The sequence below is a fragment of the Bombus terrestris genome, chromosome 13 (genome assembly GCF_910591885.1).
Source record: "Bombus terrestris chromosome 13, iyBomTerr1.2, whole genome shotgun sequence".
Classification (NCBI taxonomy): Eukaryota; Metazoa; Arthropoda; class Insecta; order Hymenoptera; family Apidae; genus Bombus; species Bombus terrestris.
The window spans coordinates 11,726,668-11,753,900 of record NC_063281.1 but is presented as its reverse complement, the minus strand read 5'-3'; the positions used below and the strand labels follow the sequence as shown (position 1 = coordinate 11,753,900).

At 40.5% G+C, this 27,233-nt stretch overlaps 2 protein-coding genes across 9 annotated transcripts; both read left to right on the top strand.

Moving 5' to 3' along the window:
• The first annotated feature begins 1,930 nt into the window (after positions 1-1,930).
• Positions 1,931-8,532, top strand: LOC100643381 (armadillo segment polarity protein). 4 transcript variants are annotated; one of them, XR_007226123.1, is made up of 8 exons: positions 1,931-2,135; positions 2,974-3,037; positions 3,123-4,759; positions 4,841-5,020; positions 5,114-5,416; positions 6,445-6,541; positions 6,950-7,011; positions 8,097-8,197. XR_007226123.1 is itself a non-coding variant. In XM_003400130.4 (7 exons), the coding sequence occupies exons 2-7, from the start codon at positions 3,001-3,003 to the stop codon at positions 8,279-8,281; spliced, it is 2,439 nt and encodes an 812-aa protein (XP_003400178.1). In that variant the 5' UTR covers positions 1,933-2,135; positions 2,974-3,000; the 3' UTR covers positions 8,282-8,532. The 4 variants fall into 4 exon arrangements, 3 of the variants coding, with proteins under 3 accessions (XP_048267273.1, XP_003400178.1, XP_020721750.1); XM_003400130.4 differs by lacking the exon at positions 6,950-7,011 and having other exon boundaries at positions 1,933-2,135; positions 8,097-8,532; XM_020866091.2 differs by lacking the exons at positions 1,931-2,135; positions 6,950-7,011 and adding an exon at positions 2,193-2,765 and having other exon boundaries at positions 8,097-8,532.
• Positions 8,533-8,673: 141 nt separating this feature from the next.
• On the top strand, positions 8,674-27,172 carry LOC100643501 (atrial natriuretic peptide-converting enzyme). Of its 5 annotated transcripts, none has more exons than XM_020866092.2 (13): positions 8,674-9,693; positions 11,623-11,746; positions 18,432-18,615; positions 21,637-21,850; positions 22,389-22,760; positions 23,096-23,328; positions 23,419-23,625; positions 24,270-24,483; positions 24,646-24,791; positions 24,858-25,029; positions 25,477-25,724; positions 26,453-26,571; positions 26,689-27,172. In XM_020866092.2, the coding sequence occupies exons 2-13, from the start codon at positions 11,687-11,689 to the stop codon at positions 26,860-26,862; spliced, it is 2,343 nt and encodes a 780-aa protein (XP_020721751.1). In that variant the 5' UTR covers positions 8,674-9,693; positions 11,623-11,686; the 3' UTR covers positions 26,863-27,172. The 5 variants fall into 5 exon arrangements, with proteins under 5 accessions (XP_020721751.1, XP_020721752.1, XP_020721755.1 ...); XM_020866093.2 differs by lacking the exon at positions 8,674-9,693 and adding an exon at positions 10,089-11,380; XM_020866096.2 differs by lacking the exon at positions 8,674-9,693 and adding an exon at positions 11,835-11,971.
• Positions 27,173-27,233: the final 61 nt, after the last annotated feature.

Here is a 27,233-nt window from a genome sequence, read left to right as displayed (position 1 = left end):
GTTCAGCGGTGATCTATGTATCAGCCTGTGCTCGCCGAACCGGGCAACGTGTGTCCGTCCCCCTCGTGTGCTTACTTTATTATCGGGGCTCAAATGAGAATTTATGCAGACATAAACGCTCGTGTCAGCAGCATGCCGCGTAGGTGGGGAGACACACCGTTGAACGGGCATCTGTCACCCTCTATGCTCTCTACCTGGTCTGCCTTCAAGACGGTACCTTGCTTTTTTCGAAGACCATGCGAAATTTCAAGAATCGACCGGGTAAACTAAACGAAAACTCGATCTCTTATTTGCTCGATCATCCGAGCGATCGATCGATAGGTAGACCACGCGAAGCGAACATTTCTCAGCTTACTTTTTTACTCGATCATACTAAACGTTCGATTTTGCTCATTTGGTTAAGGAGGGCAGTATATATTCGACATAGCGAAGCGTGGGCTACACGATTCCCCTTTAAGCTCATAAATAAACGAAACCGACAAGAATACGTCGTAGTCGAAACTTATGTAAATAAATAAATATTTCGTGAAAAAAATGTGTATTCCCCTGTCCGATGAATCATCGTAAAACTGTCCGCCTGTTCGATGTTACATATTTTATTCGAGATCTCTCGCGGATCGAAAATAACACGTAATTCTTTTCGATTAAAAGAAAATTCTCCTGTATCGAATGTTTTAACAAGTTGAACCAATGAAATATATGAACGACTTTTTAAAGTATTTATACAATTCTCGTATATAAACGTATAACGAATTCAAGATACGCAGATGACAGTTTATTGCGAGTTCGATATTGTCTCGAATGACGTTTCACGCGGTTGCCACGTTCGATATTGCGAACATTTGCGGTAAATCGATCGAGATTTCGTACGCGACAAAGCATTTCCTTTATTTTCGAAATTATACAAAATGTAGTTATTGCTTGTTATTAATTGAAAGAACGGGAATATATTTATATATTTCAGGAAGCTTTGCGCTTCGATATTTCAATATCGACACGATGATGTATTTGAAAACGCGTTTTCCTTTTTTCCGATTATCCGTTCAATATCAGCGTTGACATAAAATGTATCATCACTGTACGGAACGGAAGGAACGGTACCGCCATCACGCATCCGAAAATTAATCGGCGTGGGCGCAGCCGATAACGAATGGTGTTCCCGCCAAACGGCCAGTATATTTTACTTTGGACTCCAGTGTCTGTTATTTTGTGCGCATTCTAGCTGTCTAGCTGCACGATTTACTCCTGAACTCGATCAGAAATTCTCGACTACCGTGGATGGACAAATACCCACGAATCCATTAAAAAATTGCCATGTCCTAGGGAATTGTCTTTTAATTGAAATTGATCTCCCCGACTGCAGCATATTATCCTTCAGTCTTCGTACGCGAGGTACTGGGACATTATAGAGTATCGCTAGTTTCGCCATCTGGCATATTTTTTTCTGACATACCGACAGATCGGTTTCATTCTTTCCGATCACCAAGTATATACCAAAATACTCGCTTGTATCCGTAAATTTATTCATACACGATACTTACGAAACTCATGTAAATTGCAGATCGATTAATTTCAACTGGAAAAATAACTTGTACGTTTCACCATGTATTTTTTATTTCCGTCGAGTTCAATTTGCATATAACCTTAAACTTAGAATGCAACGAGCGAGTATGCACATACTTACAGATGCGATTCTCGCGTCGAAAGGTGCGCATCAGTTAAAACAAGTATAGGATTCGGGGGAAATAAATTAATTGGAGAATTCTCGGAAGTGAAGTAAACGAGTTTGAGTTAGATACGATCGACTATTCGCAAGGGGTAAAAATCGATAAATATTCTCCTACGAACAACCGAGCTAATCGAGGTTACATTATGGGTATTGAGCACCACTGCAGACTCGAATCAGTGCAGACGACAGGTGGCGGTAGAATCGAAGGTTCCGCGTCGTTTTCCGCCATCTTTAGTTGACGGATTCGAGGCAAGAAAGGCCAAGAGCTCCGTACGGAGAAGAGATAGGTGGATTGAGCGTCGGGGACAAACGGGAATTTGGTGGATCGAGCGTACGGTAGTGAGTCATTCGTGTCCTCGTTCGAGCACGATTCACGAAGTCGCCTTCGGTCGATCCTCGCTATACGGTAAGCACAGCATTATTTTATCATTCGCCATTGCATCGACCGATAGGAAAAAAATTGTCATTTCCGTGACGGCGGTGTTTACGCTGGGTGTGTCAAAGTGTTCTTCCTCTCTCTCCTTTTCTCGTCCCCTTTCTCTCTTCCATTAATGTATCGTAGTCAGCTCTCTTGTTGCCCCTTCCTTCCGTTTTCGCTTCTCTGCCACTCTCCGCACTCCACTCTCTGCCGCTCGTGGATCCTCGGAAAATGGTGATGCATTGCATTCTCAGAGCCTTTGTTGTGCCGCACGCCCACGCGCGTCCCTCTACCTTTGGAAATCGAGTATCGTTCGCGGCCTCGTGTGCATCTCTAGAGATACGATTTCCTACCGTATTCGATCGAACCACCGCGTCCCCCGCTCGTGTTCCAATGTAAAAGTGGAAGCTGCGACAACGCTCAGAGGAATCTTTCGATCATGCCCACATTCCGCGTAGTTGCATCCTCCTTCCATTCTTCGCAATACAGTGCACTGACCCTATGCGCGTCGTGGCGTCTTCAAAACTTTGAACGAGAAGACGAAACTTTCCCCCGTGTGATCGAAGACATTTTTTTTTCTTATTAGTTGTGCGCCAACCGACACAGAGGTGTATTCCAGTTCGTATTATATTTACGTATTCCCTTTCACGATATTCACGCCACATTGAGCATGTTTGAATATCGTGATAACGTCGTGATTACGCGTTAAAGTACTTTATACGTGCTTTAATGTTTCGTTTTCTCTTGTCCCTTTAAACTTATGTTAACTTTATGCAAGCGATGGTTGCGTTATACATGTATATAACACGGTTTTCTTCTATTTTAGGTGTGGATAGATTCTCCCGTAGGAGCCATGAGTTATCAAATGTCTTCGAATCAATCCAGACCAAGTGAGTAATCTTTTGTGGGCAACCTATGACATATCGTGTATGTTATGTGGAACATTTGTATCATTTTGTGCAATTAATTTTGTAGTGTCTCATGGAAATTATCAGGGTTTGGGTGATCTACCCATGGGATCTGCCAAAGAACAAACTTTGATGTGGCAGCAAAATTCTTACATGGGTGATTCAGGAATACATTCTGGCACTGTCACCCAAGCTCCATCTTTGTCAGGCAAAGAGGATGACGAGATGGAAGGTGATCAGCTGATGTTTGATTTGGATCAAGGATTTGCACAGGGTTTTACTCAAGATCAAGTTGATGAAATGAATCAACAATTGAATCATACAAGATCTCAGCGTGTTCGCGCAGCTATGTTTCCTGAAACATTGGAGGAGGGTATAGAAATTCCTTCGACACAGTATGATCCGGCTCAACCTACAGCTGTACAGAGATTGGCAGAACCGAGTCAAATGTTGAAGCACGCGGTTGTCAATTTGATAAACTATCAAGATGACGCAGATCTTGCAACACGTGCAATACCAGAATTAATAAAGTTGTTAAACGACGAGGACCAAGTTGTTGTGTCTAAAGCAGCGATGGTAGTTCACCAACTTTCCAAGAAGGAAGCATCTCGTCATGCTATTATGAACAGTTCACAAATGGTAGCTGCTTTAGTTCGTGCCATTTCAAACAGTGACGACCTAGAATCGACGAAAGCAGCAGTCGGCACCTTGCACAATTTGTCTCATCATAGACAAGGTCTGTTAGCCATTTTCAAAAGCGGAGGAATACCAGCTCTTGTGAAGCTTTTGAGTTCTCCAATGGAATCCGTATTGTTTTACGCAATCACGACTCTCCATAATTTACTTTTACATCAGGATGGTTCTAAAATGGCTGTACGGCTTGCCGGAGGATTACAGAAAATGGTTGCACTACTACAGCGGGATAACGTCAAATTTTTAGCTATAGTAACTGACTGCTTGCAAATTCTTGCATACGGTAATCAAGAGAGCAAATTAATTATATTAGCTTCTCAAGGACCAATAGAGTTGGTACGCATAATGCGTTCTTACGATTATGAGAAGCTTCTATGGACGACTTCAAGAGCCTTGAAAGTGTTGTCCGTTTGTCTTAGTAATAAACCGGTGATAGTCGAAGCTGGTGGTATGCAAGCTCTTGCTATGCATCTCGGTAATCCAAGCCAGAGACTCGTCCAAAATTGTTTGTGGACGTTACGAAATTTATCGGACGCTGGCACCAAAGTCGATGGATTAGAGGGTTTATTACAGAGTCTTGTACAAGTTCTTAGCTCCACCGACGTAAATGTCGTTACATGTGCCGCTGGTATCTTGTCGAATTTGACTTGCAATAATCAACGTAATAAGGTAACAGTATGCCAAGTGGGAGGTGTCGACGCTCTTGTACGTACAATCATTTACGCGGATAGTCGGGAGGAGATCAGCGAACCAGCGGTATGCGCGCTTCGTCATTTAACGTCACGTCACGTGGAAGCGGAAATGGCACAGAATTCAGTCCGCCTAAATTACGGAATTCAGGTTATAGTAAAACTTTTACACCCGCCCTCACGTTGGCCATTGGTTAAAGCTGTAATAGGATTAATTCGCAATTTGGCGCTTTGTCCCGCGAATCACGGGCCGCTTCGTGACCATGGCGCGATTCATCATCTGGTCAGGCTTTTGATGCGTGCTTTTCCCGAGACACAACGAGTAAGCATCCCTTTCGAAGCGATTCCGTATATTTGATTATTTAAGTTAGAACGTGTGTAAAAAAGATCAATTCCACTTTAGCAACAACGTTCATCCGTGGCAAGTACTGGAAGTCAGCAAACATCAGGCGCGTACGCGGATGGCGGTGTTCGAATGGAGGAAATAGTGGAAGGTACTGTGGGAGCGCTTCATATCCTCGCGAGGGAATCACACAACAGGGTCATTATCAGATCTCAGAACGTAATTCCGATCTTCGTACAGGTAATTTTAACATACATTTTCCTCAAAACTTGATTTCCTTTAGTTTGCTCGATGTTAATCATTTGCTCTAATGCGCTTGTATCTTGATTTTAGTTGCTATTTAACGAGATTGAAAATATTCAACGCGTCGCAGCTGGCGTACTTTGCGAACTTGCCGCGGACAAAGAAGGTGCCGAAATGATCGAACAAGAAGGTGCTACTGCTCCTTTAACGGAGTTGCTTCACTCTAGAAACGAAGGTGTCGCGACTTATGCGGCAGCTGTGCTATTCCGCATGAGTGAAGATAAACCACAAGAATATAAGAAACGACTCTCCATGGAACTCACCAACTCTTTGTTACGCGAGGATACAAACCTTTGGAATAACGCTGACTTTGGGATGGGTCCAGATCTACAGGTATCGTAATCCATACATAATACCGATGCATGCTTCGCTTATGCCGTGGTTAAATTTATTCGTTTATAAACACCTTGTAACATAGCCCCGATTGTTTTTTTCTTTTTTGTTTTCATCTAGCGGCATGTGCTGCTGCGATAAAATTTTAGTATACGCTATACCGTGCTAGCTTTCGAATAGATTCTAGGAATAAACGCGTAAGCCGATTTTTATAAGACAGATTGTCATCGGTTCGTAAGCTAATTTATTCAAGCATCGGATTTCCCTTTCACATTTGGTTACATCGTGTTAAGTAAATTAAGCCACGAGGGCATAATAACGATACAGCAATTTTATCTGACTAGTAACAGGTACTCGCATACGTAATCGTCCCCTTCATGTAAGTTTAGCAATATATAATTAGATAGTGTTTGCAAAACTGAATGTCGTTATCCATTATTCCAGTTCGCACAACTTAGGCGACAATTATGAAAATTAAATCGATTAGAGAGTAAAAACTTCGAACTTTAAACCCACATATCATAAAATTGGCAAAAAACTTTCGAGTATCAGCCATAATATTTGGACAAATTCTACGTATGTATTCACTATAACTCTCGTTGAAATCGATGCTTCAACCTTTCACGCTATTCCATATTCGCTGAAAAGTTTCAAATGAAATATGCCTAATGGAGCAATGGAACCTGTAATAAATGTACAGCGATGATTTTATTATGATATATCCTTAGATTGCAACATTACGTTATGCATGAGAATGCGTTTCATCATCATTCGTGTTTCATCCCCCACCATAATAGGTTGAATAACATAAAGCCATCCGCGATTACTTTTTCAAACGCTATAAACGCGTCACACGTTTACTCATGTTCCACGTATTTTGTAATGCCTTTAAACGATGTTTTCGTACGCGGAGTTGTCGGTGATACTGCGACACGAGTATCTTGACGTATTACCCTCGCCGGCTGTTAAAGACACGCCTGTAAAGGAAGATACGTTTTGTGTTGATCTGAGCTACCTAATCTCTTCAGGACATGCTTGGCCCTGATCAAGGCTATGACGGTATGTATGGACAAGGACCTCCTAGTGTACACAGCAGCCACGGAGGTCGAGGGTATCAACCGCAAGGTAAGTTACGAGCCTTATCCTTTTTATCCGATTAATTGCTTTCGGACGATCGATACGGTCGATCGGTCGTAGATGAATTTACAAGTGAATTTTTACGGTGTTCCTTCCCCACGGTATTAACGGTGCGATCTTCGAAACTTTTGATACGCCTTGTAACGAATGTAACCCAAGAATCACTCGCTATCAAGACCTCTTTCAAACGAAATGTGTTCCCTTCGTTTCTGCATCAGAAAATCACTGGTAATGCGAATTCCTGTGCTCGTGTTCGTTTCCTCCCCCTATTTGTGCGATATACGAAATGAGAAATTTGGTAACACCTTCATTTCTAAAAAAAAAAGGAAAAAGAAAAAAAAACACAACCGATGATAAGAAGAAAGCATTGCATTTAATTCTATGTTATTTTAACAGCAGCTTAACCCACGGACTTATATTAAAATACAGGCTATCAACAGTATCTCGCAGTAACATAGGTGATACTCAGCTCTTACGTACTGTTCTGTTATCTGCTTTAGTGACTAATCGCTAAATGTCCTCTTTCACACGCTTTTCATAGTTTATACATTGTATCTTATATATCCTGGCCATACGATACACGTTTTATTGAATTTGGTAAATATTACACATAATGCACGTTTTGTGAATGTTTCAATTTCTTTCTCATTTTTGTTACTTATCAAGAGTAAGACAGATTCATACGTAGCGTGTCTATTTATTTATTTTTTTTATCTATTTATACAATGTTGTGCATGATATATTTGTATTTTTATCATCTTTCCTCTAAGTGAACGTACTTTATGGTGGAAAGAAGCATAGATAAGTATTCGTAAGTAATTAGATAAGATACGTTTGTCAGAAATGTGCTGTCGCGGAAACGAGTATTGCGAAGAAAGTTTGTTATCAATTATTATCAGTGATACGCGCGAATTTAAACTTTGGCTTCCTATTTGTCCTTTTTCATTTACGTTCAATCGAATGCATCTCGTGGCTATCATTTTACTCGTTACCTGTCTCGAATTTAGTTGATTTCACGCAGTTTTTTAACCTATTAACCGGGGAAAACTTATTGAACCTGTTCAATATAATTCTTTTACTTAGAAATATCCTATCTCTTCGTACATCCTACTTTTGTTCAAAATTAATTATACCATATTCATATTCGCAAGGTCTAAAGTCGATGTAACTGAAATATTTCTCTATCATTAAGAAATGTATCTTTGTCGTTAATTTTTAATTTCATATTGTAATTACAGAACATTTCTGTTCGAGGGACGACCCGGTTAATAGATTAAAAGTGTCGGTATCGCAAATCAAGAAGAAACGAAACTTCCATGATTTGGAATAATCGTTTGCTTTCTGTTCCTGCTTCATAATATCAGAGAACGAAAAGCAATGGTATCTCGGCGAGAGAGCCTAATGTCGCGATTATCTAGCAAGGTTGTGCTTTACTGGGTTGAGAACATTTTCACAGAATCATTGACGCTGTAGTTATTTTCGATTAAATGTAGTAAGCTAAAGGGCTACACATTGGGTTCATTGTAAATTTTGTACGAAACAGGTTATGACCAGATACCAGTAGATTCGATGCAAGGGTTGGAAATAGGTGGAGGGTCGACATATGGCGCGATGGACACTATGGACGTAGCGCACGAGGGTGACCTGAGTTTCGATCATTTAGGAGAGCTTCCTGCACCCCCGCAAGATAATAACCAGGTTGCAGCTTGGTACGACACCGATCTATGAAATTGTGCCAGCATCGTATCTCGCCAGAGAAACGGATCCGTGAGGCTCTTAAGTAATTTCAATACGGACTAGTAGTATCATTAACGTAACTACGCAATCGTGGCGGTACTTTGCTTCGTTCGATGCTCTGTACGCGCCTCCGATCGCTGTCGATGTATTAGACTTAAGTGAGAGACACGTAATTCATACACACCATGTATATGTATCATTTAATTGCTCATACGAATAAACTGAACGATTAAGTATTCAAATCGCGTCAGCCGGTTTATTCACACCTGTATTTTCCTTTCGATTGGAATTTATCAGAAAGCGTAACGTAACAAGATGGTTAAAGTCCTTTTGGGATACGTCGAGTTGTTTGTTAACATAGTATATGCGAGTTAAGTAGTACGTGTGAGGTAGATTTAAGCCGTATAAGTTAGTCGTAAATGAATTTCTCGTTTAGGTATCTGGTAGTTTCTAACCATCGGATCGAGCTCAAGTTACCGATCGTCCATCAAACTAGTCCATAACGAGCATATATGTAGGTGAACGAGCGAACGTGTACCATCGGTATTTAGTGAATTATTTAGAACTTATACGCGTATGGAAAGGATTTACGTGTATGGTGTATCAGTCTTACTAGCGTAAACTTTGAGCAAATGTTTGTACATTTTCTGAAAGCGAAGACTCTCGTAACTGTGTCGATCAAACAATTTCTTCCTACTCGCTAGATTAATAAAGTTATCGTTCAACCGTTTCACGATCAAATGTTTTTTAAACATATTTTAAAGATATTTCTCTTTATGAATTATTGATAGTATACGTTATACATAATACATGATTATATTATACGTTATTTTATAATACTTATGTAACTTAAATACATTTACATTATAAGAATAGACCTAATTGTAAACAATTAGTCGGGCAACAGGTAAACGGTATACGTATATACTTGAGGCATTTCTGTGAAGGAGAAGGGCGCGTGTACGTTTCCCGGGGTCATTAATCGTGGCGGTAGTCTGTCGAGTGCACATTCGTGTGTATACCACGCTGCCCGAAGGTTCGGCTGTCGCGTTAACGGTTATTTCTTTCTGTGATACGAAGAAAGAGGATCGCCTTGACGAGCGCACGGTTGCTTCGTAGAGTGTGAAAGGCCAACTTAACGTTCCCGGCAGTCGAAGAGGGAAATGTTTCCGGTACGACCGACACAGCTGTCATCGAATAACAGCCAATCTTTTCCCAGTGAAACGAAACGGTGATGCTGTATGAATCTTGGTGTATATCTCACGTGTACGATCATTTTCGTGAATAAATAAAATCCGATTGTGAGAAAAGAAACGAATAAAAAGAATGGCTCGTAACAGTGATACAGATTGAACGATCAATCAGCGAAAGATTTACGCACACGAGGATTTACAAAAAGAAAGGTACGTTTAAAAATATATGTATCTTTGTATCTTCTTATTTTTCTTCCCCGTGTATATATATATATATCTTTGTTTTTAATGTTATATTTTATCTTTTCGTACTTTTATTTCTAATTCTTTTCAGTACACTCTGCATCTTGTAATAATTTCTATAAAAATCACGTTACTCGTGTGTTCCTTTGGTATTTTTTGCCTTCTTGTATTATTATTGTGTCAGTGATTTATTTTGTATTTTCCAATGTTTATTTTCAGCCCTTTTTAATAATTGTATTTAATAATTTTTTTACACTGTTCATTTTTTTCGCGTTCTCGGAATATTTCTCAAACGAGTTTTTCAAATGACATGCTACAAAATATATTTCTTACGTTGTTTACTTATCTTTCATATTAATCCTAATCGTGTAACGCAGGTGGTACGGCCTTAGTCGTAATCGAAATCGATACTGTTTAAAGACAGCATTAATTTCCATCCGCGATCTACCCTTGAAATTCGATAGTCCACTTATACGTCAAGAATGCGATATACTATAACGTAGAATTAAGTTCATTGACAATCTGCTGTCTCGAGGATAAGAAAGATAGTAGCCAATGTTATTCCACGGAATTCAGGATTTAAGTAGTTACCCTTGAAAAGTTAATCCGAACGAGCAGTTTCGAGCGCAGCCAAATTCCTTGGGAACAGGTTAAAGCTAAAAATATTCGTTAGATTTCTTTTTTTTTTTTACAACCTCTCACATTCGAACGTGGCATGAAATTTAACATAGACCACCGTTTCGCTGGACTCTTAGATATTGCGCGTCTTATTTATCAAAATAAACCGACGTCTCGACTATCTGATACAATTCGACTGCGGATATTTATGCAAATTTGTATTCTTCCCAATGCCACCAAAGCTCCACTTGTTAATTATTCCAGCGTTTATAGTTAACACGTCGTATGAAATTTAAGATATTTTTTAGCGTAAATCACGCGGACTAATATTAATCAACCCTGCTGCGTTCTTTGAAACATTTCGACGCGTAATCGAGTTTTTCAAAAAATTCTATAAAAGATGAGAAATGTGATTTGTCATATTTCCCACTCGTGGCCTTCGTACATATTTTCCTACACGTGTTCCAATGCATTTTTGAATCTTTGAATCTCCCATAAACGTATAAAAATTCGCGATCTATGGGCTACCATCTCGCACAAAATCATAGGCGATTCGGTTATTCTGTTTTCTAGCGAAGCTTCGAAAAACGTCGCGTTGCGTCGTGTCGTATCGTGTCGTGCAGAACCGGTAATGACGTGAAAGTGCATCCAGGAGCGAAGGAGCGATCTAACCAGCGGGCCTCCGTTCCCCTGGCAGTCTTGTTTCGTTCGACACAGTCTCCTTGGCTCGTAGTCGGCTCCGACTCGATCGAAGAAATTGTTCCTCGCCAGTCTCGACTATCGATCCGTTTATGCAATCGAACGTAAAAAGAAAATAAAAAATTTCTCGCTAATCTTCGACTTTATTCGTCTGGGAAATCGAGTCCGAATTTCTCATGACAGCTGTCTATGATCATTCCCGCGCACCTGTGTTATATAGCGCTGGCCGATATTTTGCATCGCGTTATTAACAGGCACGTTACGGAAGAAGATAACGATTAAAAAATTGATAGAAGAAAGTGAATTATCTGAAATCTGTGAAGACCGACTATACGTGGTAAAAATTAAAGAAACTAATAAAGGCGCAACGCGACAGTGTCAAGTGCATTCTATCGGATAAAATTTTCGGATATCGCGTAATTTTGCGCCAAGTGCACTAATTTCTTCGCTGCTGGTATTTCTAATAGCAGTCGACGGCGCGTCTTAAATACTCGAGTTTGTGTATACGTGCACGCGTATGTTCGTGTTTGTACGCGCGCGTGTTTCGTTCTATTGTAATTGCTGACTTTTTTTGCATAGGTATCAAGAAGCGAACGATATTGAACCGGAAGAAGAAGAGGACAAAGCGTGGAAGCGCAAGTACATGGAACTAATCTCGTCGGATAAAGGTTGTTGCCTCGCAAAGAACGGACGATTATCGGAGGTATTTGGTACAGTGCATAGAAACTAAGAGCGTAAATCGATATTCGGGGGATAGTCGGCAAAGGCTAACGAAACGAAACGAAATTCAGTTTTACGATGACGTTGGCGCGCCTTCACGCGGCAAATATACCGAAGAAACGTTGATGAAGCTGAAAGGAATCGTTTCTACGGCTGAAAGATGACCGTCGCGATGGAGCACAAGCGTAAGAGCTCGTGGGATTCGAAGGTGAGACGAATGTGGCGCACTTTCCCCCTGTACGCGCTTTCCTCGTTACCATCTTACTCGAGTCTCGCGGTTAATTAACTAGCTGGTCCCCGTGTGAAATCGTACGCGAAAAGAAAACGTAAAATCGATGAGAAACGATGAACGGTCGACAAAAATGCCCATTGTCTCGAACGAAAGTGTAACGCGGAACGATGTTTCCTCCCCGGTAGAAACTTTCGGAATGGCATTAACACGCTTTAAAATAGCAGACTGCAAACGCGATCCGCGAAGAAATCGTAAGCTAAAGCTACGTGAATTATTTTTGCGGTTACGTTGCACGTGCTCATTAACTGAATTACTTGCGCACGCTGCGGCAAACTGATAACTTGCGCAAACGGCCGAATCACCCTTCAGGCGGAACGGCGAGGTGCAAAAAGGAACGAAAAGAACTTTTATCGCTGTTATTCTTCAATCGGGAAGATCGCGTTGTTAACACCAGAACTATCGATTTTTAATACGTGGCAATATATTAATACTAATATTTGATATTTAATATTTGATCATAGATACAATATACATACTTGCTTAGAATTAACTCTCAACGTTTATAGAAATCTTTTCCGGGTATACTATGTATTACGCAAAAGATTTTATAAGACGCGTGATATGGCATGGTTATCGTCATTAGACTGGATTTTTATGTAAATTCATATTTTTGTAAATATAGTTAAAAAAGAGAACATGGAACTTTAATCGAGAACTCTTTTACTCAGCAAATATTATTAGAAACGTTATACCTTGGATATTTTTCGTATTACGTGTATTTCGTGGAAATTTACACTTTTAAATTTCGTATAAATGCATAAAAATCCACAGTGTAGAAACGACGGTTTGATTGGCTGGGTAATTTTTGCGTTAATATCGGAGGAGCGTCCTGCAATGCGTCGTTTCTCCGCAGACTCATCGACCTTGTTCTCCATTGACCCCGAATGATGCGGCGTATGATGCCGAATACCTACGCACTCGATGGAGAACTAGGTTGACTGAAACAAAGAACGATGTGTTAGCTGGGTTCGGTTACCTTGGGTTAAGCCGACATCTCCTCTCTTCTCGATATACCGTTACTTCGCTAGTAGCACCCAATCTGTCGATTGGTATTCCGCTCGAGTTGTACGAATGACATTTGTCACGTGCTGCGTGATGGTTTTCAGAGAATTCCCCATTAAAACCTACGCGCTTAACGCTCACTTTTCGTTACTTGACCCTTTCGAGGCTAATGGCACAATACGTCTCGTAGTAACTGTAATAACTTCTAAACAAACTGCTGGATTCATTTTTAAAACTTTTCCGACATCGCTGACACCTATTTTAAGACACCCGATTCCGTGACAAATGGAAAAGAATTAAAAATTATGCCGAGTCTATGCTTTTCAAATTTGGCTGAATCACGGGTGTCTATGTTACCATTATATTAATGTGGTTGCTTGTTTTCCTAGTTTAAGTTGCTTTTCTGTAACAGACAGAAGGTAAATTTACCATGTTCTGTCCCCTTTTGAACGATATATTTAGACAAATTTATTTTTGAAGCGAGTTTATTCGTCACACACAGGTCTTTTCGTATTGTTCTTGGTTCATTGCTATAAAGTAGGCATTTGGAACTGCCGATGAAAGTGATTAATATAGAAGGGTTAATAGGACTTGGCGGGTCAATATCCAATAAACTCTATCGATATCGTAAAGTGGAAGAAGGCGGAGGTTACGAAAGGCGCCAGACCTTCCTCCCCGCCCGGAGAAAACGAGAGAAAACGATTGTCGTTAGTAGATAAGAGTCGCTTTAAGGCGATAACGATTGCTCTGCATTTAACTATTGGTCTGTTATGGTTAGGTGCACGCACGTGCTCCGTGTACCGGCACACCGCTAACCGATTGTAATTTCAAGCAAGCAGAACTCGTTCCTAGATTCTTGCTCTTTTGGAAAGGTAGTCCGACGTTTGGAATAACGGTAATAACGGTCAAGAAAGTCACGAGGAACCGGGCGAGCCAATGAAACTTGGTAGATTCTTTCCGTGGGTCGATGACACCGTTTCTTTCTTTCTGCGACAGACAGTCGTTCGATCGACGTCTACCTTTATCTCGAATTTAGAGAAATTCGTGCGACTACGCTTCAATCGTAAGAAAGTGGTAGAAGAGTACGTAGTACCGTCCATAACTTGTTGTCGCGTATTGTTCATATTTTTATCGCACTTTCAACGTTATAATAGAAAAACTCTGCAGCAGATTCTTTACCTTTTTGCATATCCAAGCTAAAAGATTGAAACGAGAAATATATACGCATCGTTCGGGTTTCACGCTTATCTTTGATTTTGCAATAATTTGAAAGCGTCGGCTTGGCTGACGCCAACGGCGAAAATCGACAAAGAAAAACCGATCTGACGATCTATTCTTACGGTTGGACGATTATCGTTCGACTCTATCCTAGCGGAACAAGAATGATCGAACTGACTTTCACGAAAACATCGCCAATGGAAAGCGCTTTTCTAACGTGCTCCGTCAGCTCTTGATTTTTCTCGGTCTTAAAGTCATCGACCGTGTCCATTAACGGAAGCCTTCTCAACTAGTCCGAGCGCATTTTAATCTCTTCGACCGATCTCTCTGGGCCTCGTCGTTTACCGACACTGAATTCTACTTTCCACACCTGATGCGCTCAAATTTCAATTGACCATTCTCGCCGCTAAGCATTCGATTAACCGGATGGCGAAATCATCGACAGCGATACATGTCGAAGATACTCGAACTATTTGATGCCTAAGTGCGGGAAATTCGTATAAAACGATACTCTTTAGATCGTTTCGGATCTGTGTAACTTCTTATCTCGCGAAGCAAATTCTCCAATTATAATCGTAATCGCTAGATACCTTCGCGATGAACATTTATCCGTAATTTTGTAATGTAAGATATCAGAAATGAGCAAATATTTGCATACTCGTAGACGGTAGCACACGTCCTCGACACAGTACGATATAGAATTAAAATTCGTAAATTGACATCGATACGGTGTCTGTGTTCCAATACTCCAATTATATCGAACTTCCAACGTGTTTATGCCACTTATCTTTCTTTTAATCTTTCTCGTTGTTTCGTCGCGGATCATGGGTTGCCTTTCGTCAGAAGTTGCCGTTCCTTTAGCGAGAAAAGATCGAGTCTCTTGACCTTTTCGCTGTATTGCATCGCCAAGGAAAGAATTACTTTTACCAACCAACAGTGAACGCGTCCGCTAGAGAATTTTCGTTTGCCACGGTATAATTTTACAGCCACGTATCTTCCATGATTGATCATGCTCGATTAGCACAAAAGGTATAAGCCTTATTGCGAAACGTTGCTTTATTAAATGAGCATTTCCTACGAAAACCCTGATCGAAGGCTATTATCGAATTAGGTTCGAAGAATACAAAGGTTCCGTGCTCAAACTTTCATTCGACTTTCGTAATATCTCTGCGCGCTATTGTTCGCCAAATACACCCCTCGATCGCTGTTTCTTACGTAACACGCGAACAAAATCCCCGTTTGCTTCGAACGCTGCCAGATATACTTCTTCGCTTCTGCCGATCGTTGCAACCTGTGAGTCGCGGTTTCCTTAGAAATAATCGAGACGAGAGGATGGATTTTACGCAATCGGGCGTAGGCGCGACGAAAGAGAAGGAAAACTCAAAACTTTGGTATTCGATTTGCGAGGCAAGGGAACACGTTTGGCTTTCGGACTACACTGGAATTCGCTCACACTACGTTCGAGTTTGAGTGGAACTAACGCTGTAAGCGTCAAAATGCCTTAGTCGATTTGCGACAGAAGCACACGGGTGTTGTTAGCACCTGTAGTTTAAAGTTTCCCTTCAATAAATGGAATTCTATCGTACTCGGTTAAAATGTTCTATCTGGCATTTATTCGTGTTTCCAGATACGTTCTTTGCTTTTCAATCCTTTAGAAATGGGCGACGTCATTTATTGATAACTGCATTAGTTTTGTCATTTTTCTACTTTTGGGAGGACGGTTTTTGGAACTGTATGAATACTCAAACAATTAGGCAAATATATACGTGTCGTACAAGCTGTTACAGAACGATAACTCGAGTTCTTTTAATTGAATGAAAAAAAGACAAGCGCGTCACGCACGATAAAACTTTAGTTTCGCTCCGTTTCAAGATGATCAAGTAAGACATCGTAGGAGAGCAGTTTAGTATTTGTGCGATGATCGGAGCGCGTCGAAAGGAGCATCGAAACTTGGCATCGGCAGAAAAGGTACGATTCGCCGGTTCTTTGGTACGGAGCGTGTGCCAAGCGTAACATTTGAACGAGGGCGTAGGCCCGTTTGTGGCGCGCCGAGTATTCGCGCGAGTGCACGCGAATCGCGCTTGTGTTGGTGACGAATGTGTACGCGCATCGGTGGCGGAACGATTACACGGCCGCTTACACAGTTAGCGCGCACGTCACAGAAGATAAGCTCATTGCTCCCGACGCTGAATGTGGATTGTTCTACCGATGATCGTACACTGTGCACGATACACGTCAGTCACGAAAACCTACGCTTTTACTATAAATAATAAATAGGGGATATAACATATCCCTTAAATACAAAATATTATAGTAAAAGCGTTAGCTGTACGAATTCTGCGGGTACATCAAGACACATATCGTTAAAAAGTAATAGGATCTTTTATTGAGAAAAGCAAGTCGAAAGATATGAAATATAATGCGTTAGAAAAATCATATACGTAAAGTTGTTATACGTGAAAATATTCGTAAAAGTAGTAGACTTAACATTGATTACGATAATTAAGATAGTTATTAATATCGCCTAGGTGGCCTACATAAGCGGCGATAATGTTCTGTTATGTCAATGACGTTGAACAAATTAGAGATTTTGTAACTTGTAGTGTAATTTTATCCCAAGATTCTTAAATCTTTTAATTCGTTTCATTCCTTCCAGAAATGTATTAATAATCCTGTTGGTACGAAGGTATAAATAATTTTGCGGTTGCGAGTTTTTAATTTCTTCCATAAGACAGATACAAGGTCCGATAGGTATACGTAGACTTTCGTGACTGACTCCGTAGCGTGTAAAGACTATATCGTGTATCGTGTACTTGTACACTAGTTGAATGCACGCGCAAAATCGCACGCAACTGGGATCTGACCGAGCGCATGAAACGCGGTTACGTAACGCTTAATAATATTTCGATAATTAGCACGATGATTACCCTGCCATTTCCACCGTGATATGCTTACTAGCGTCTTAAATTACTAGGTGTAAAAATTAGCTCGATGCGTTAGTAGATAAACGAATTTCTGCTCAGATTCCACATATAAGTATTTCTTTGATCATATTCATAGAGACACCGATCCTTCGCACGCATCCTCGCTCTAATTACGTCGTATCTGGAAGAATTAAAATCGATCAACTTGAAATTAATTTGTTATATTTTAGTTTCATAATTGTAGAAATATCTAGATGAAGATTATCCCGACTGACAGGTTAAGCGACGTTCATTATCTCTAATTAACACGATAAAAATCGCTTCGGTAGGAATTCTTTCGCGTAGTCCGTAAGCGGAAGTAGGAGAATTGTTAATGCGAGTCGTGCCTCGCCAAGAAATCTTAGTAATCCCTGCTCTGTCGTGTCTAATCCAATCTAGCGAGAGAAGAAAGGAGGGGTACGATGAATTCCCAACGTTTCTCTAAGCGAGAAAAGCAGTGCCAGCGACATACATATTAAAATTTCAACTCTTTGCATTCGGAATGCAATTTATTTTGGTAGAAATTTTTTAGGGCGTAAATACAGGATGTGTTATAAGACGATGGAAGCCACTTTTGGCGCGAACGGGATGCGGGAAAAGCAATGAAAAATATTCATATGCACGCGTGTCCCGTATGATCTAGTTTCAAATTTATAGCCATTTTTGTATTTCAATGATCCGCAATTGCTCGCCTTCGTAGAAAGTGCTCGAGATATCCTCGGTCTCCATGCAAATTAGCAATCGTCGTATCAAAGAATTCCGCGATCTTTTTATTCCTTTAATCTGTCTATTCTCGAAGTGGGCCACGTATCATATCATGTCATGGTACACCTTGCATATCTAATTTATAAAGTTATTATACATGAATTCCGGATTGAATCCGAAACTATGCTTGTCGAGTGATAAAATAGTTTTGCAAGGTTTGGCAGTTACAGACGTCGATTGCATGTTGGTCCTTAGAAATCAAAATACTCGTCACGAGTAGCTACGATGATTGTTAGACGGGAAGAACTATAAATACGTCGTTCGATAGTCATCGTGGAAGCTTAAAATCCAAAGTTCTCTCTTCTTTCGTAATCGACGAAAAGGAATGTTAAAAATTCCCCGAGTACACAGGGTTAATCGAGCTTTCTCTTATAACCTTTTCCATCTTTTTTCACGCTAGCAGCGACGAATCGACCTTTCTTTTTCAGATATCGGTAAGCACGGTAAGCACGAGAAGATTCAGCCGTGCAGGAACCCCGAGTTCGATCCTGTCGTCGGACAGTGACATTCGATTTACGAGGAAGCTCGGTGGACAGTATCGTTGCGGATGCTGCGTGTTAGCCGCATTCTTGCTTTTCCTCCTCTTCTCTGGAGTCTCCATATATCTTGGCTGTAAGTATAACACTCGAGTTTCGAACTATTTACGTAAAATAGGAAGTCTGTATAAAGTTGCTGGAAACGGTGTGTTTGCCTAAATTTAAATTTGCTCAGCCAATACTCATGAAATTTTATTCCGTCGTTAATTATGAATCAGACCGAAGAAGAAAGTTAAATATATAATATGTATAATAATTCTCCGGCAGCATTTTTCGTCCATCTCTTATATTATATCTTCGATTAAAATATATCCGATATGTAACATAAATCTTGTTAGCTGTCGTTGTGATTATCGATGCTTTTCAAGATTATGTCGTTTCTTCTGCTAATTTATGCTGTGTTTCGTAAATATGCCGGCTTAGAGGCTTAATAATTCTTAGTTGCTGTTTGTCAAGCACAGAAGGTGCAGCACGAGCGAGTACGAAGATCACTCAGCCAAGGAATTCGAAGTGCGCGGAAGGTTTCGTTCGTACGCTTTCTCCGCGGACTTATACGCGATACGACCGATGCCGTAAATGAAATTACTGCACGGTTAACCGACGCTCTGGTGGACGTGAAACTACTTCGAAATGCATGACGCTTGTTTCGCAAGACGGACGAACTCTTCACGCTGTACGAACATTTTGTCAAGCGTAAAGTGTGATCGTCTCTCCTCGTTTGCAAGAACTTGCGTACGTTCCGCTTTACGGATACGTGTACTTCACCTTGAAATTGCTTTCGATCGTACGATGAAGAAGCAAACGAAGCGTAGCATGCGTCAGAGAAGAGTCTTCGTCTAATTGATGCAGATTCGTTGTTAATATTCATACGTAGATAACGGCGAATCCTAATGAAGGGAAGGTTTGACGGTGGAACAGGTGGATTTAAAGATTCAAGTTATAGTATTTTACGCGACAGATGGTCTCTAAAGTGGCGAAATTTCTAGATTGTTTAAGCGTTTGAATAGCTGCCTTGGTACAGACGAATAATATACATTGGCTTAGTGGGAACTGCGTGCGAATATTTATCATGGAAAACTTTTATGTTCGCATTGTACGTGTTATGTGAAAGGTTTTCAAATTTTGTTAGCATTGTAACGCGACACGGCTGTCTGCAAATGTATATAGAAATTATATAATATTCATTACAACATGTCTGTATTTAGCAAAGAGTTAGTATGCAGCGCGAATAATCGTGCAAATATCGATTTATTACTTTTTTTTGTCTACAACTCTTGCAACGTTTGCCCAACTTTTATCGTATATTTTGCTTTTACTTTCAATTGTTAACTTTACCATTATCTGGTATAAATCCAAAATTCCGATCGGTCTGCTACGCTTGCCTGATAATCTGATTGTACTATCGTGTTTCGTACGAACCCAGCAGGTGTTCTAATGCCTATGAGCAGGTGTACCTGGCTGTATCTTGTCGAGGAATCGTTGCTACGATCTGGACGTGCGTATCCTTTGGTAACCGAAGAAAACCGAACAAAAAGAGGGAGAGGATGATGCGGCCAGAGCCCATTGAGGTCTTTCAGCGTGCAAACATAACGGTCCGACCGAGTTACCGAGAAAATACGTTTACGTACACAGATCGGATCTTTTATTCGCCAACGATCTACGTATCCTTCGATGAAGTTACTAGAATTCTCGGACGGGAACCGATTTACGAGAAAGGAAAGCGAATACAGTCGTGACGAAGCGTAAGGCCTGCGCTCTATAATTCTTGTAGTATACGGGCAAAGAGAGGCAAAGGTCGAAGAAGATGCACGATCGCGTGGAGGTCCAGCAAAGAGGCCTTGAAAGTAGCGAAGCTAACGGTCTGACCGAGTTGTCGAGCCGTCCTGCCTGTCACCCCTCCAACATTCGACCTCAAAGGGGGGATCCGTGTCCTTGAATCATTTCGATGCTTCATCATACTAACCGAATTCTCCTTTCGAAAGTATTTCGCGTTCAAGGAATCGCGAAACGACGTGGTACAGACTGTCAAACTCATCCAGTGACTCACGAAACTATTCGAACACTTATTTACCGTAGCAAACTTTTATCGTACTTATAACTATCTTATAGCTTCTATATACAGTTCCAGATTGGTTGCAAAATTTATCGATTCGATCCTGATAGTCGTGTGTCGTTGTAGTATCGATGGAATTTCAAAAAAATTTCGTACGTCATTGTATTTATTATACTAGAAATCTGTTTCTGAGTATAATGAAAACGATGCTATTGCTGTTGACGTTGCTTGGACGATAGAGCCACAAGCCGCAGAAGATCGCTCGCTTGCCGCGAGAAACTGTATCGCCGAGCGAAAAAATAATCTCTGTGGAGTAAAAATAATCGACCAAAGGCACGGTGAAAGGTGAGCCTCCAGCCGTATTGCTGTTGGTGGCCGATTGCCCTCGATACTTTAGTTTATGTTTACGGTATCGGTCGAATATTAACTAGGAAAAATTGATAGCGGTTTTTAATATAGAAGAACGGCTGACGCCGCGTTTATACAGACACGTCTCATTGCTATCACGTTCGAGAGAACGCGTTGTTTCAAGATGGAGTATTAGAAAGTATCATTTAGCAATCTGATGGTCGCAAGATGGAAATCGGCCGATTATCCCGCAGTGAAATCTGTTTATTTCCCTTTTCCCGCGCCCTCGGGTAACTGTCAATTACGGTAAATGAAATCGATCGATAATTATCGACATTGTAGATAACAGCCGGTTTTCGTTTCGTTCTTAAGGACAGCTCCGTGACATCGATTAATCGCTACCCTGTACTTCACAATGTAAATTATTGATATTTACGGGAAACTGCAAGGTTTCACATGTAAAGTTACACATAATGTAATTATGCCCTATCGTTCAAGAGTATCATATTTTTAATAAGATGTATCTCAATTATAAAATTACCATCATCGTTTAAATTCGAAAATTTGGAAACTCGACAGTCCAAAGTCTGAATATTTGGAAATACAATGTTGCGTTAACTCTTGGCCCTTAACAAGTTGAAATAGTTGTTCGAGTTTGCGATATCATTCGGTAGCGTTTAACCTGTGTGCTTTCAGACACGTTCCTGACATCGGATCCCCCGGGTGATCAGATTTTCTTGGCGACATTCCGAGTGATCGAAGGCGATTCCTTCGTTTCGGAATTGGCAGACCCCTCTACCGAAGCCTTTCGAATACGAGCACGGGAGTATCGCGATCGACTTAATCTTATCTTCCGTCGCAGCTGGCTGAGAATCTCTTTCCTCGCTGTGGAGATATTGGCGCTCGATGGGTAAGTATACTCGCGGAAGCAAAATAACACGATCGTAGGTTTACATGTTTCAAACATCGAAACGGTAATTTAACCTTCTATTAAAACTAATATTAAAAACTGAACTCACGGAGGAAAGTTTAATTTAAGAAATTTCTCTGCCTACGAACAAGAATACAAATTTATCGGTTTGCGGTGATTAAGGAAGATTAGCCTTTATCATTTATACACCGGTTTATTAGTTTAGACTTTGATATCTTTAAAACAGACAATCGAAAGAGCAATTACGAAGAGAAATTCACTTTTCGAATGATGTCATAGATCCATTAAAATTGATACATTTCATTCGAAAACGAGATTGTAATTCGAAGAAAGCCGCTGATTTGCTCGAATCCGAATCGTTATTTTCATATTGAAACATCGAAAGCCGAGTTATCTTCCTTGAAATTTTGCCGATCTCGCGAACAAGAGAAACCCAGCTATCTCCAGACTTTCTCGTGATTTCACACTATCCATATTTTTCTAACCGGCAACCATTTGTCGCAAATAAACTGTACAGATCCGAAGGTGAGAATTTGGCGGTACATTTCGAGATTCGATTCGATCCACGATACCAGACAATCAGCACTGCCGATGTCGTGGAAATTCTTACGCGGGAGATCGATCCTACAACCTCGAAATATTTAACGAATCTAACGATCGACTCGCAGAGCCTCGAAGTTCAGGAGAGCTTGACAGCTCTGAACGCTCAAGTGGCTCAACAAACGACAGTTTCGACGCCACCACCAACCACTACACCACCGCCTCCTAGAAGATGCACCAGTTTGGATTTATCTTACTGCAAACATCTCCCATACAACGTTACTTCGTACCCGAATATATTGGGACACCGTTCATTGGCTGACGTGGAGGAGGACGTGATCGCTTTCAGGTGAATATCAAGCAAAATTTCCCAAATAGATCAAATATGGCAGAGGCGATGCATTGTTATCTCTTAAAGATAAGACATGAAGATGACAGTTCTCTTGCTTTTACATAGACTTAGTTAAGTTAAATTGTCCGAAACGATGCCATTAATACGTAAAATGGAAAAGGATATTTTAGAATTGGAAAAAGCAGAAATAATATATTCATTCTTCCGATATTTCATTCTTAATCTAATTCTTATTTTACTAAAAGAAAGTCAAAATAATCAAGAAATTCTGATGATCCAGTGTGCAACAATCACTTTACTCGATCGTTGTTAATACGAATTTTCCGTCACAGGGAGCTAGTGGATGCGGAATGTTACCGATTAGCGTACGACTTTGTGTGCCAAGTATTGCAACCAGCCTGCGTATCGAACCAACCGGAAGACCTGCTACAGCTGCCGTGTAGAAGTTTCTGCAGAGAATTCTGGAGCGGATGCGGCAGCCGACTTCCGGACAGAATTAAACGCCTACTGGATTGTTCGAATTTCCCGGAATACGCGGACCAAGGTGGTTGCAGAGCAAAGCCAGGTGAACGATCGTAACCTTTTGCTTGCCGAGCAACGCGGAAATTATCAAGTGTCACGGACCTTTGTAATTACCGCATAATCGTTATCGTAGGATGCGTGCAAGCACTTCAAGCGAAAGCATTGTCACCGAGAATTTGCGACGGCGTGATCGATTGCCCTGACCTTTCCGACGAGAAAAATTGCGCTTATTGTCGCGACGGTCATATGCATTGCGGTGTAGGTAGAACTTGCATTCCACGTAGCAAGAGATGCGATGGAAAAGCGGACTGCGCCAACGGCAGCGACGAGAAAGATTGTCGTATGTATGGTCAGTGGAAGCGACATAGAGAGATCGTAAAATCGGGCCGAAGTTAAAGTTTATGAGTTTCAAGAACCGACCCAACTGGTTGATAACGTTGGCAGAACATAAGAATTTCTTATGCCATTCGCGTAATCAAATACTCGCGTGCACGGTTTAACAACGATCGATAATAAAGTGCTAAAGGGTACATTTTTATAATTTGTTCTCTTCAAGTGCTAATAAATGACAGAGTTAAACACGTCAATAGCTAAATATATCTTAATTTTGAGATACATGTTTCTGGTGACTTTACACGGGATCACACATATATACAAATACTTATTTTCTATATATGATTAAAAGAACTAGAGAAATAAATGTTAATGCGTTAAAGAGAAATATTTTTGATGTATCGTGTAAAGATCATGTACGAGATCGTAAGACTGATAGCTGCGTGACGTTCGAAAGAGGAGAATTTAATAAACAATAAAATATACGTGATTTATTAATAATTGCGACATTTGTAATTCGATAAAAATCTTACTATCGCTCATTGACGACAGACGCGTTTTTTACGACCTCGCCATGTATATCGTTTCCACCTATAACATCGTTCGGCGTCATGCATCGCATACTCGTTCTTGACACCATATATTCTCCAGTATCCCTAGCACCAAGTATTCGATCCGTGAAATCACAACCTTCGGATACACCGTTTGCCGCAAAGTATAACAGCGAAGGGTACGTGGTGTTCAACGAGAAGGGTACTATCGGAAAGCTTTGCACCGCAAATCTGAACGCGACACTGCCAGGAACGGAAATGGAAACCGTTCTTCAAACTGCCGCCAGCTCCCTGTGCAGTTTACTGACTTACACGTGAGTATAATACCCCGTGCTTTGTCTTTTGCAATGTACACAAGCGAGCTGTAATTTAAGACGCTGGAACCAAAGAGATGCGAGTGACATTTTTCTGATATCGAGCGAAATGTGTTGAGAAATTGAATTTAATTTAATCGAAGCTTCTTACTTTACTCACAGAGGGGTAAAGTCCGTGGAAGTTCGAATCGACGACGAAGAGGATGTTCAATACGTACATATGGAGGATCCATCGGCAACAGAGATTACGTTTGTTAGAGCACCCTGTCCGAGCAAGGAAGTCATGTACGTCCGATGCTCTGAATTGGGTACGTTGTAAGAGCTGTTATTTTCCTCAAGTTCACGCTAATGTATAAAATATAACTTACGTTTAGAGTGCGGTGTACAATCTCTACATGCAAAGAGCGGTAGCCGGGGACTTAATAAAATGGCCGAGCCAGGAGACTGGCCTTGGCACGTGGCTCTGTTCAAGGAAGATGTACACGTATGCGATGCTACGCTCGTGGCGGAAAATTGGTTGATTACAACGGCGTCCTGTTTTCAAGGGTACGTTCCGCTATTCCTACATACTCCATTAAGAGGTTGAAGTATTTGTAACATTATAATCGGCTATTTGATTTTCAATGGCTCAGTGGAAATACAAGGGATGATTTCTTGCGAGAAAGACTGGGAAACAAGTTACGGTTTTATTCAAAACTTTTTTAATTCGTGTTTGATATAAAGATTTATAAAATAGTTTAAAAAATATGGTGTACGTCTTATATGAAAAGGTCTTACGTTAACAGCAGAATAGGCTGTCCTTCTTTTTAACCGCGTTACATTAAGATACTCTAGAATCTAGAAAATTGTACTTCTTTCTCGTATATTCGTCCAGGATATTCATACGAAGGCGGAGTTATTTGATTATACGAATAACGCGTGGCATTATTATAACCAAAGTTCTGCTGTAGCAATCCATTAACAATTTCTTCTTATATAATAACTCAATTACAGTCAGCCAAAGGCAGAATGGTCCGCAAGAATGGGTACTGTGCGCCTCTCGAGCACGTCGCCGTGGCAACAAGAACGTAGAATCGTGGGTATGATTAAATCTCCGGTAGAAGGGAGTACGACTGTCCTATTGAAACTCGATCGACCTGTCACCATGTTTTCGGATTTCGTAAGACCCGTATGTTTGCCTTCGAATCAGGATCCACCAATGAATGCTACTCATTGCAACACCCTCGGATGGGCCAGAAATCGTGAGTAATCACTAGCGTGATGCACGAAATTCTTGGAATCGAACAATGTACCTCGATGCAGCAAGGTCGTGTTATTTATTTCTTCGATGGGTTACATAAGAATGCGTAATTATGCGTGCCACTTATTTGCCTCATTCGTTGCGTCGACCTTACAATTAGAGGGATGCGAAAGTGAGATACTGGTTGCACAATATCGTTGACAAGATCTTCTTGATTTTATCTCAAAGTGTTATGTAGATACTATTACCTTATAAATATGTAAGTACCTTGTTGTGGTACTGATTTATTGTCTCGATATGATGAAAACCAGCTGTTTGTTATAGTATAACCATTGTATAACGAAACCAATAGACACGCTGAAGCTCCATTTGTGAAAAGTGTGATAATATTAGATATATTTTTGATTGCTTACAGAATTGTATTCATCTGTTTAAGTTTATGTATTCTTAGAAGGCTTATTCTTAATTTCTGATTTATTATAAATTCCCTTCCCATTCATTAATAGTCAGTAATTATATATAACATTAAACTGTAACTGATATTGATATCAAGGAATTAATGATACAATTGTCATCTGTTTTCCGTGCTCTCGTCGCATTATTTCACTGCTTGCTTCTTAGTGTATTAACAACACATCAGAAATTGAGAAAGCTTGATATTAAGGAAAGATCAAAAAGTATGCATTTAACGTTTCCCTGTTTCTTAAGAAAAACCTCTTCTTTGATCAGGAGATCTACTACAAAGGGTACAGCTTAAGCACAGCGCGATGGAACAATGCGAAAACATCAGTATCGCGTCCGTGAATAGCGTCTGCACAGAACCGGCCTATTCTACTGACGATTGTAACGTAAGTGACCCACAGCACATATACAAAAGACTCGTTTATCCTTTGTTTCTCGTACGACCTGATCTTTCGGTGTTCATACACAGTCGGGAATATCTAATTACTGTTTATTGTACATAGGAAGAAGAGGTCGCCGGCAGTCCTATGTTATGTCTTCAGCCGGATGATCGCAGATGGGCGCTAGCGGGTGTCGGAAGTTGGCGAATAGCTTGCTCGAAAGCTGGTGTCGAAAGGCCACGATTATACGATAAAATTTCCTCGAATATCGCTTGGATAAAATCTACGATAGAATAGATTATTTCTTAAAATAGTATTTAACAAATTAATATGAACTGACTGGGACTGAAATTGATATTACAATATACATACGCGATGTAGAATTAATTCATCAAATTTTCCTATCGTATCTAACAGACTGTAAAATACGTATTGTAAATTAGCGCGTTAGGACGTATCATGTTATCGTGGGATACATTTCTCGTCTCTATTGTATAGTTTCGTCAAAGATTCGTTGTTGTATCCATTGTTCGTAAAATATCTACATATGTGTTACAGCGTTGTAAAGAAAACTATTTCAGTAAAGTATAAGTAGTCGAAAAACGAATAACACGAAAAATTCCTTTTCTCTGATAGACTTGCGTTCACAGTGCTCGGAAGGTACATTT